This window comes from Monodelphis domestica, chromosome 3 (assembly GCF_027887165.1).
Source record: "Monodelphis domestica isolate mMonDom1 chromosome 3, mMonDom1.pri, whole genome shotgun sequence".
In the NCBI taxonomy this organism is placed as follows: domain Eukaryota; kingdom Metazoa; phylum Chordata; class Mammalia; order Didelphimorphia; family Didelphidae; genus Monodelphis; species Monodelphis domestica.
This window is the reverse complement of record NC_077229.1, coordinates 22761670-22774137: the sequence shown is the minus strand read 5'-3', so window position 1 is coordinate 22774137 and position 12468 is coordinate 22761670. Positions and strand designations below refer to the sequence as shown.

The 12468-nt window shown below is 43.6% G+C and overlaps 1 protein-coding gene across 1 annotated transcript in view; it reads right to left on the bottom strand.

Moving 5' to 3' along the window:
• TTC28 (tetratricopeptide repeat domain 28) overlaps positions 1-12468 on the bottom strand; it is a 654492-nt gene that overhangs the window by 594066 nt on the left and 47958 nt on the right. The window contains exon 2 of the mRNA XM_056820926.1: positions 7087-7365. Coding sequence (XP_056676904.1) covers positions 7087-7365 — 279 coding nt within the window. The remainder of the gene's footprint in view (positions 1-7086; positions 7366-12468) is intronic.

Here is a 12468-nt window from a genome sequence, read left to right as displayed (position 1 = left end):
CAATATAGCAGAAAACTCCTTGAGGGAGATGATTGTTCATTATTTTTATAACCCATAGCTTATTATAGTGCAAGAACTTTGAAAAAGCTTGCTGAAATTTGGAACTACACTCAAAGGATTCTAAAACTGTGCGTACCCTTTGACCAAGCAATATCATTCCAAGGTCTGTGTCCCAAAGAGATTTTTACAAGGGGAAATGACCTAGAGGTACAAAAGTATTTGTGCAGCTATTTGTGGTGGAAAGAGTTGGAAAGTGAGGGGGTGTCCATCAATTGGGAAATGGCTGACAAGTCGCAGGTTATGATAGTGAGGGAATACTATTGTGCTATGAGAAATGGCAAGAAGGGTGATTTCAGAAAAGTCTGAAAAGATTTATATGAACTGACGCAAAGTGAAGTAAGCAGAACCAGATGAACATTGTACACAGTGACAGAAATATTTCTCAATGAACAACTGTGAATGACTTTACTATTCTCAGCAATGCAGTGATCCAAGATATTCCCAGAGATTCATGATGAAAAATGTCATCTGCCCTCCGAGAAAGAACTGATGGAGTATGAATACAGACTGAAATATAATATTTTCTTTTTTCATTTTTTTCTTCTTTTTTTATTTGAGATCTCTTTCACAAAATGACTAATGTAGAAAAATATTTTACATGATTGTGCACATAATATTAACAGTAGGTTGCTTCCCATCTCAGAGAGAGGAGAGGGCAGAGAGAGAGGGAGAATCAGAAGAGGGGGGAGGGATTTGGAACTCACAACTTTAAAAAAATGAATGTTAAAAAATTGTTTTTATGTGTAATTGGGGAGAAAAAATACAATTTAAAAATAAAATAAAATTTATCCCATCTTAAAAAAAATGCTTGCTGATTTCTTCAAGGTTCACATGGCTTTCTTGATATGTTTATCATAGGAATAGAAACAACATAACACAGTTCCTAAATTATGTTCAACTCACACATGCAATAAGGGTGAATCACTAAACAAGGAAACAGAAACTTGGGACTGGGGAATCTCTCAGCACAGGGTTGGAAATGATCTGGAACTCTTGAGATCAAGTTCTCCTCCCAGGCACGAGCTGTCCTGCAGCTGGTCCCTCCTTTGGGCTAACAGAATGTATTATGGTACTTGAAACTTTCCTAATTTGCACAATATTCAGGAAATAGAAATGTCCAGGAAAGATGGAAGGATGGCGGTCCCACAAAGAGAAAGATCTGCATGCTACCCCCAACACTGTGATAGGCAAGTTACTAAATTTCTGCCTATTCCCAAATCAATCAAACTACCTCAGTCTGATCACCAAAGGGGAGGGATGGGAAGCAAGGACCAAATGAGAACAGTGAGCTTATGGCAAAGCCTTAGAGGACAGCTTCTGAAAGCACAAAGGAGACACATTTTCAAAGTTGCTCTAGCCACTTTTCCTTATTCGGCACTGAAAACCTGTCACATCATTCTACAAAAGAAAGAGAAATTAATGTTTTAATTATTTTAATGGATGATATTAATAGAAATACATCATGTAGCATTTACAAAATACTCTTGCCTTTCCAGAAATTCTACAATGTGCTAAGATTAAGGAATATCAAATTAAACACCATCTAGAACATCTTTTTTTGGTTAATACAGGCTGTAAGCTCCTTACCAGGAAGGCCTTTGGCTTGCATTCTGTGCAGCATTTTACACTCATGGGCACTAAAGTAAAAAATGTTTCCTTTGACTAAAATGACTTCCTCCGTGGTCTTCAATATGATTTGTAATTACATAAATCCATCATTAAACCCAAGTCACACAGTACAAAAGAACTGCTCGTTATTCCAGATCAAGAAATGTATCACAAGAGGAAACTACTACAAACTTACTCCTATAGCTCCCTCTGCTGTCACATCACACACACAAAAATATCATAGAGAACCAAGAACACTTTCAAACAATGCTCCAACCAGCAGATAAAGCACTTATAATGACAACTTCAGTTTGATTTAAGCTCTATTTACCCTTCAATTCATCTTCATTCTTGCCTTCATTTTTAGGATCTCTTTCAGTCATTGGACTATCCTAGTTTAGCTCCACGTTCATTTAAACAGAGCAATTGCAGGATTTTGATGATAACACTACAAAAGATGATGAGAAATGGATGCCCACGTCACAAAGCATTTCACTGCGACAAACCTTGGACTTCTCCAGGAATCCTGTTTTGGGCCTGGATCCAGCCCAGCCCCTCCGTCTCTTTACCTCCACCCCCCACCCCCAGGTCTCCTGGTTCCTGAGACTTCCCAGCCACACGCTCTCAGCCCGGCTTGCCTGTAGCCCCCTTACTCTGGCAAAAGGACCCTACATTAGCCCTGGACACAGGCCTCAAACTCTGTGCTTGGAAGGCGATTCCTGCAACAGACGGCCTCTAAGGCCAGCTCTTCCTCCAGTCTCAATCTCCCGGGGCCATGCCTTTCCCTGCTCCTGCCCAGGCTGCAGTCCCCTTGGGCGTCGGGGACTCACCATCAGGGCCCGCCTACGTCTGGGCATCAAGGAAGGGGCTGAACGCCCAATCAGCGCCTGCTCCAGGGACTCCCTCCGGGAACTCCTTCCTCAAAGGTGACTGTTCTCTTCCCTCTGTGGGGATTCGGAGTTGTGCTGGCTCCGACCCGTTCTCCGTCCCCCGCTGACCATAGTCTATGTCCCCAACCCTCACCCACTAAAGCCGACCACCTCTTTGACCGTGATGGAATTCCAGCTTGGCCAAGAAGAAAATGATCTGCCTGGGATGCATCATCATCATTACGGCCAGCAACTAAAGGGCCCTCACAGGTTTGCAAAGGGCTTTACTTACGTTTCATCCGACCGTCACAGCAACCCTGTGAGGGGCCCGTGATGGCCCCCATTTTACCTTTCAGAAGGGGCACCCGAGGCCAGCAAGGGTCAGGCGGCTGGTGCGCCGTCACCCGGCTGGGGAGTGAATGAGTGGATTTCCCCTCCTTCTTCCCGCCTGCAGAGGGAGCCTGCCCCTGGCTGCAGCCCACTCTCGGCTTTCCGATGCTCGAACAAAAGGAGCACGATGGCGCCCAGCTTCTCCCCGTGTCTGTGACAACAGGGAACTCTCCTGTCGGCTCCCCCAACACTGGCCTTCTCCGCTCCGCCCCGGCTGGAATTCTCTCCCTGCGCCTCTGCGGCCGCTGGAGGCCAAGGTTCTCCGGCATCTCCAGAGTGGCATCTCTTTCTGCCTAGGCGGCCCCTCACTACCGTCCGGGCTTGGGGCTGGATTGGGGCGACGCCACCTTCATTCCACATAGATAGATTTGGGGTGGCCGTGGAGTTCTGAGGGGGATTTTTGGAGCACAACCCCAGGCCACAGCCTCGAAAGTCCTGTCGCTTTCCTTTGTCAACGCGGAAGGGTGCTTTCCCGTTTCACTCAAGCCAGGAGCGTGTGCTCCTCAGAGGAAGTCACACCGCGCACGGGGACTCCATTTCTTGAGTGTGCTTCCATGCGTTCATGCCTCGATAGCCTCATAAAGCACCTGCTTACTTCAAGCAGGACACAGAAAAAGCAGTCTAAGGAACCACGTTATGGGACTCCTCGTGGCTCACGTCCCCAGCGGAGATCTCCTACTTCTGGTTTCTCTACCTCTACCCAAGGAGCTTCCCTTTGGAGCTACATTTCCTCAGTTATTTCCCAAGGACACAGCGGCCATCTTTAAGAAGCCAGTCATTCCCCACAGGCTCTTGGTTTCCATGGAAACACAAGACTGGCACTACCTCAGTCTGACATTTCTGGGAACAATTTCTCTCCCCCCAAAATGGCTATTTTCCTCTCAGGTCGATAGCAATAAAATTACAAATGAAAAGGAACAAAAGCCCCCCGTAGAAGGGCTGCCAGTCCCAATGGGATAATAGGAGAACCCACTAGTGTTTGCACTCTGTCTTAGACAGTGACAGAACAAAGGCTTCTTTGTGCATGCTCTCTCTGGCCCAATAGGGCAGAAACTTGGCCACTCCATTGAAGACAAACTCTTTCTCCCTTCACTCCTTATTACAAACGTCAGCAGCTTGAAGCACACACACATGCACCGAAGCATCTCGGTGGCCGCGTGGAGATGCCGCGTGGAGCTCACCTAACCGTGTGTGAGGCATCCTGGCCCTGAGGACAAGATGACAGAGCCAGGAAGACCTGGAGAAAGCACCTCCTCTCGTACACACTGGCTGGGTGTAGACAAGGCCCTTCCCTTTGCAATTCTCTGAGGGTGCTGAGAAGGTGCTGAGAAGATGCTGACCTGCAGGAATAGGGGGAGTTTCCTCATCTGAGAATTCCCCAGATTTGAAATCACTGATCCAGCGACTATTCCTGGGGTTTCCCAAAATCATTACTAGAACACATTGATTATTACCAAAGATCGATTGAAAATGGCATTTTCTTGAGGGCTCTGGTCTACAAAATTAGAAATAAGGGGGGTTCAGGTTTTCTTTCTAACTATAAAACTGGACTGGAGCCCAGTGATCCAGGGGAGAGAGCTGACCCGGGGCCAGGAAGACCCGAGCTTGAATTCACAGACTCAGATGGCCTCTCATCTTTGTGGAACCCTTTTGTGCTGTTTATTCCTTCGAAGATTCTGAAGAGCTCGCCTGCTGCTGACATGAAATAATGTAAAGTTCAGTAGCAAACCAGAGAAACTTAGAGCAGAAAGCTCCTTAGCACCACAGGCAAGAAGCTCGCTTCCAGGCCCAACCCTCAAACGGGGCACCAGGACCCATCCTCAGCCTTACACTCGAAACACAAACTCAACCAACAAACACGCACGGAGGGCCAACGGTGCCAAGACAAAGACCGAAGCAAGGCAGAATCCTGGCGAACTCCCAGGGAACTTTCATTTTACAAGGGGAAGCAAGCACATATAGGAGTCTGTTCAGCAGAACTATAAAGGGAACAAGGAAAAAGGCCCCACAGTAGTGAACACCAAGACCGTTTGGAAGAAAGGACACGAGCAGGAGGGCCAAACAGAGGAGAAAACCTTGCGCGAGTCCCTTGGTGAGAGAGGTCCAGCCTAACGACTCAAGCAGGGAAGGGGCTAAGGCTATCCGCAAGACTTCTTTGGCTGGGGGACCAAGGACTGAACCACTCCAGGTAGCTTCCTCATGGCTCAAGTCCAAAAGGCAGCCAGGAGGAGGCAGGAGCCACTTTCTTGCCACCACAGCAAATACAGAGCAAGAAGGAAGGAATCGCAGCTGAATCTATCCTTCTCGTGGTATGGCCAAGTCAACGTCCTCGTTTTCTCTTTTCCCTCCACTATTTATGCTGAACCTCCACCCAGGGTCAGGACACTAACTGGCCAGTCGGTTCCCTTTGGGGCCCAGCCTCCACCCCTTCGAATACAAGCCCGCCGAGGGCAGGCTTTCTTCGTTATTCTATCCTATCCCGAGTGCTCAGCACAGGGCCTGGCCCGGAAGAACGGCTTAACGAATTCTCCTCAACTTGAGAAGAACAAGGAAGGGAGCGGGGAAGCCCATTTCACTGGGCTCTAAAGCCTGCGGTCCGATGCAATCCATCCATCAATGAGTACTCATTAAGCCCCGGTCTATGCTGCCAGCCACAGTGCCCACTGCTGGACAAACAGGTGCAAAGCATGATAACAATGCCAATTCCAAAGGAGCGTCCATTCAAAGAGGGGGCCAAGGACAAGGGGGCAAAAGCACCCAAGATCCCCCTAAGATCATCTGAAAGAGAAAGCGTCCTGCAGAGGGCGGAGCTTAAGCAGAATCTTAAGGAAGAGAAGAAGTCCCAGGGCTGGAGGTAAGGAGGAAGGACATCACAGGAGGGGGGTGGTCAGTGCGAAGGCACCGAGACCAGGGGTGCAGGAGAAAAGGTGAGGATCCCAGAGAAGGGGGGGCGGGGAATCAGGCTGGAAAGATGACCCGGGGCCAGGGGGGGCCAGCGTTCTGTACATGGGGCTTTCACAACAAAGCAGGGGCGCATGCTTGATCCTAAAGGAACTGTGGAGCCTTGGGAGGGAGTGCATGGCCTGGAGAAGTCCTACGGTCCCTGAGGAGGTGGCCGGGGGCACCTAGGCCAGAGGGCTGAGAGTAAAGGAAGGCGGCCTTGACAAGGGGAGGGAAGAGAAGGGCCAAATGAGGAAGATGGCCCAGCGGCAGAAGGCCCCACCACCGAACACAGGCGGTAGAGAGGGGAGACCAAGGGAAGGTGAAGAGTAGAAGATGGTGCTGAGGCGGCAAACGGGGGAGACCGGAAGAGGGCAGCCCTGGAAGCCGGAAGAGTTAGGGGGAAAGATGGTGAGGTCTTGGGCATGTCCGGGCCATTCAGTCTGAAATGTCTTGTACGCACCTTGGGGCTACAGGATTGAAACTCTGAGAAGAAACTGGGGGTGGCTGCGTAGACATGGGCAGAGTGCTAGGTGTAGACCCAGGGATCCGAGGGGCGGATGCTTACGCATTGGTGTTTGCATGTGCACATCCACGCAGTCCGGCCCGGATCTTCTCAGAAAGGCGATACTCAAACCACTGCCAGCTATGGGGAGGGCAGAAGCACTTGGGCCACAGGCGGCCAGAGAGCATGTGGCGCTCGTCCTGGCAGGCCCCGGTGATCTGGACCTCGAGCACGGCACCATTTCTGACTTTGAGCTCCCTCCTCTGTGTATCTGTCTACCCATAAAGAAGCCTGTGATCTTCAGAAAGGAGAGGGAAGCTACTCGTTTGTACCAGCCGAGGAAAGTGCATGTCTGAGAGTAAGGAAAACCTCCCAGGAATGATAGACTTGTAACAACTCAGACAGGAAGTCACCCTTGAAATTCCATAGATGGAACAGAGTAACAACAAAAGCAGTCATGCCACATCCTACTGAGTTTAAAAAAAAGTAGGGAGAATCCAGCCTACATCAATAAGAACTGACCTCTGTTAAAAAAAAGGGGGGGGGGGTTTCAAGGTACAGATAAGGAATTTATTCCTCATAACTGAATAAAAACATCATATCCACTAGACGTCAAGCCATTAAACATGAAATGGCCCTTCAGATTAAACAGAATCTTCCATAAAAAATACCCTGAAAATAGCAGAGTTCTCGGTGCATAAATGGTCTTCCTACCTTTGGCCATTTGGGATTTAGAAGTCGGGCTTTGATTGCATCATCCAGAGCTTTGTGGTACTCTTGGATCTTCAGGTAAGCTGCAGATCTGTTACTGTACAGGATACAATTCTGAGGGTCAACAGCCAGTGCTTCGTTATAAAGGCCAATGGCTGTGCTGAAATCTCCATCGTGACAGGCCTGATTGCTCTGACGAACTTTCTCAACAAATTCAGCTTTACTTAGCGCTGGCCCGTCTGGGCTTCTTCTGCCAAAAGACTTGGCTCCAAAGAGAGGAATCTACAAAGAGAGAAATCTTGTCAAATGAGGACCAGTCCTTACACATTTGGTATACTACTCTAACTTAAAATTCCTTATCAAGTCTAGATCCAACCTTTTAACAATGGTATCAAAACCAGTGCTACAACTGCGATAAAACCAAACATTCTTCTGAGCATATGAAGTGTTCAACATGCCCAAATTAAAAGTGAATTTGGTACCCTGGGCCCAATTGATCAGCACCAAGGTTCAGGCACTTTCGTAATCCCAGTCACCCACACACACCCATGCCACCTCCCAGGGCTATACCAATGGAGATGTTTTACAGTTCCCAAGGCAGCAATCAGTCAAAATAGCCTTAGGGTGCCTAGGGTTTGAGGGTAGCATAAGAGTGGACCTGAAAGTCTGCCAGGATTGATTTAATGCACCACCAAGCTGCCCAAAAAACAGAAAATCAAATAACTGCATCAACATGAAAGAAATGAGAAACAAGGGGCAGAACGCAGAAGAGAAGAAAAAGGAAGGGATCATAAAGAGTTTGTGGGATGTCAAAAGGAGTAAGACATAGAGAAACCAGAATAAAAGACAAATATCATCAATATGCCAGGCATTTAAGGGGCTAAAGATCCTAAGAAGAAAAAGTCTTAGCTCCAACTAACAGAAGTATATAAAAGCAAAAAAGAGAAGTGGTCAAAGGATATGAAAAATCAAAACAACCCTAAAGTTTTGCCTCACACCTTGCAAATTTACAAAGATGGAAATGGTTAATATTGGAGGGGCTGTGGAAAGACAGGCACACAAATACGCTATTGGTAGAGCTATGAATGGTACAATTTTTCTGGAAAATAATTTGGGAAAGGCAAAGTCAAGATGGCAGAGGTAGATGGTAGTATTGTTGTCTTAGCTCCTCCACAACCTAAGTCATTACAACCTAGAAAGAGCAACAGACCAAATCCTGATTGGAAAAGACAAGAAAAAAAATAATGGTGAGTCATTTTTCCAGCCCTGGGTAGCTTGGGAAGATAGAGAGGTCTGCCACCACTGGGGTGTCTGGCTAAGAGCATGGTGGAGGACAGGGGCCACAGCAACAGCTATAGTGGCCAGGAATATGTCAGCACCTAAGGAAAGTAAGGGGACCAATTACCAGAACAGGAAGCACCCTGACAAAGAGAGATCCCAGAGGACCAGTGAACCAGCACTGGGCACAGAAATGGGTGCCACCATCTATTACCCAGTTCCAGGTCATGGTTCCAGGGTAGAGAGTAACTATCAAGGTTAGTAGAGGGCAAGAGTCCTACCTGTGTAAGGAATAAGGAATGAATGCTAGAACCATTAGTTCTCAGACCAAGAGCAGAAGAATTGAGTTCTAAGCTTTAGCCACACTCAGTTGGGGATAGAAATCTCTCTTTAAACAACTGAGAATCAGAAGAAGAAAGGGGATAAGAAATGAGGGGGTAGAAAAAAAGACAGAGAAGCTTAGTGAGAATAAGGTCAGCAGCAAAACAAACTTTTGAAGGAAGACAGGATAAAAAAAAAAGAAAGAAAGATAAGCAAAAAATGGAATGAAGGAAATACAGTTAGTAATCATAACTATGAAAGTGAATGGTTGGAGCTAATCCATAAAACAGCAACAGGTAGTAGAATGAATTAGAAACCAGAATCCAACAATATGTTGTGTATAAGAAACAGACTTGAAATAAAAAGACACACGGAATTAAAATAAAAGGCTGGAGCAGAATCTATTAAGCTTCAGCTGAAGTAAAAAAAAAAGTCAGGGGTAGTAATCATCATCTCAGACAGAGCAAAAACAAAAATAGTTCTAATGAACAGAAATAATCAAGGAAACTATACTATTAGACAATGAAGTAATAACCAAAAAATTAGCAAGATTCTCTGATAAATGCCTTCTTTCTCAAATCAATAGGAAACTACATCAAATTTATAAAAATACGAGGGATTCCCCAATTGATCAGTGGTCAAAAGATATGAAAAAGCACTCTTCAAGAGAAAAATCAAAGCTATCACTAGTCACATGAAAAAAAAAATGTTCTAAATCACTACCAATTAAAGAAAGTCAAATTAAAACAACTCTGAGGTACCACCTCACATCTATAAGAAATAACAAATGCTGTAGTAGATGAGGGAAAATAGATGCATTAATGAACTATTGGTGGAAGAGTGAAATGGTCCAACCATTCTGGAGGACAATCTGGAACTATTCCAAAGGGCTATAAAACTGTACCTTGACCCAGCAATACCAATCTAGGTCTATACCCCAAAGAAATCAAAGAAGAGAGAATAGGATCCATTTCTATGAATATATTTAGAGTAGCTCTTCTTATGGTGACAAAGAATTGGAAATTATGGGGATGCTCAATATTTAGAGATGGCTGAACAAGTTATGGCATGTGATTATGATGGAGTACTGAGTTATAGAAATGATAAGGGGTTGTTTCAGAAAAACATGGCAAGACTTATATGAACTGATGCAAAGTCAAGTAAGAAGACCTGGGAGATCATTATGCACAGTAATAGCAATGCTGTAATGATGATCAATTGTTAAAGACTTGGTTAACACTCTGATCAATACAATCATCCAAGACAATGCCAAAGGATTCATGATTTAAAAAATTCTTTCCATCTCCAAAGACAAAACTGATGACTAAAAACTGTAGTATGATTTTCTCACTTTTATTTTTTTTTCTTGCTTTGTTTTGTAATATGGCTAATATGGAAATATGTTTTATATGATTTCTTATGTATAACTGATATCATATGGTTTGCCTTCTCAGTAGGGAGAGAAAGGGATGGGAGGGAGGGAGAGAAACTAAAATTAAAAATTAAAAAAAAAAAGAATGTTAAAAATAAATGTATTTTTTTTTAATCCTTACCTTCCGCTTAGAATCAATACTGTGTTTTGGCTCCAAGGCAGAACAGTGGTAAGGGACAGGCAATGGGGGTTAAGTGGCTTGTCCAGGATCACACAGCTAGGAAGTGGCTGAGGACAGATTTGAACCCAGGACTTCCTATCTCTAGACCTGGTTCTCTATCCACTGAGCAACCCAGCTGCCCTCAACTATTTTTTTTTTTAAAGAAAGGGGGTGAGATAGAAAGAAGATGGAAAAAAGGAGGCAACAGAAGTAAAACTCACTCATCAGGAGGGAACAGAAAAAAAAACACAGAATAAGTATGATAATATAATGGAGGGAAAGACACAATTAGCGATCATAATTGGGAATAAGAATGGGATACACTCAACCACAAAACAAAAGAGAATAGTAGAATGGCTTAGAAACCAGAATACAACAATATGTTATTTACAAGAAATATACATGAAACATCAAGAGACACATAGAGAGTTAAAATAAGAAGCTTGAGTAGAATCTATTATACTTCAGCTGAAATAATAACCATGATCTCAGACAAAGCAAAAGCAAAAACTATCTAATTAATGAGAAAAAACTACATTCTCTTAAAAGTGTCATAAATAATGAATTAATATTAGTATCAAATACATATGCGCCAAATGGCATAGAATACAAATTCTTGGAGAAAAAGTTAAATGAGTTACAGAAGAAAATAGACAGTAAAATTATACTAGTGGGAAACCTCATTTTACCCCCTTTTTTAGACCTAAATAAATTTGACCACAAGATAAACAAGAAATAAGTTAAGGAGATGAATAGAATTTTAGAAATGTTAGATATTATAGCTCTCTAGAGAATACTAAATGGGAATAGAAAAGAGCATACATATTTCTTAACTCTTCATGACACCTTCATAAACACTGACCATTTATTAAGGCATAAAAACCTCAGAAATAAATGCAGGAAAGAAGAAATATGCATTCTTTTCTGACCATAATGTAATAAAGTTACATTCAAAAACGGGCCTTTAAAGCATGGATTAAAAATAATTGGAAACTAAATAACCAAATCATAAAGAATAAGTGAATCAAAGAATAAAAAATAGAAACAATAACTTCATCAAGAAAATGATAATGAAACAGCATACCAAAATTTGTGGGATGCTGTCAAAATAGTTCTTAAGAGAAAATTTATATTTCTAAATGTTTATTTTAACAAAGAGAAAAATAATTTGGAATCATGCAGATAAAGTGAATAAAATGTTCATACCCTTTGACCTAGAGATTCTACTGCCAGGCATATATCCCAAGGAAATAACTGACAAAAAGAAAGACTTTTTTTGTAACAACTGAAACTGAAAGTTTTGAGATTATAAGCAAGGTAGGTCCCAAATAAAAGATATGAAAAAATATCTCCTCCACTCCTTTTCAGAGATGGAGTTTCCAAGGGTGTAAAGGATAATATATAATGTCAGATTGTTTTTTGATCTGTTATTTGCTCCAATGGATTTTCTTTCTCTTCTTTTTCTTTTTAAATTCTTAGTTGTAAACAATGGCCTCTGGCAGGGGGTAAGTGGGGAGATATAAGGAGAAATTAAGAAATATAAAAATTAAAGATAGAAATAAACATATATAATCAGAAAACCCATCATCTCAGCATTCAATAAGTTTATATTCAGAGGGAGAAGAAAAAATATAATATGGACATAGTAATCCTCATTTTGTTCCCAAGGTAAAGAAGGATGAAAAAATGAGCCTTGGGCCCCCTGTACATAAGATTTATGAAGGTGGCTATGTCCACCAGTCTCAATGGCTATGGGGAGATAGGAAAAGAGCCACACAGTAGAAAGGATTGGCTTAAGGACAGAAGTAACCAAGGATTAAGTTATCAAGTGTACTTTGAGGGATGATTGTGGTAAGATGACATTATGCTAGGAACCATGGAGATGCAATACTCTACCAAACCCAGGAATTCCCAAGAGGACCTCCAGAGTTCTGCAGAGATCCCTCCAAAGCAGATAAAGAACAGGATAGGAGGCTGAGTCAGATAGCCACACCTTGAGGGTCAGGAAATTCCAAGCTTCCTGGCTGAACTTTGGGGCACCCATTTCTAGCAGCCTGAACCTTCCCAGGGCCTTTGGCTGCAGAGGATAGATTTTTGGGTGTTATGAATGAATTGAGCATGGAACACCTTGTTGAAGCAGAAAAGGTCCATCAAGTCATGCAAGGGTAACAGATGGACAATAGGAGTGTTCTCC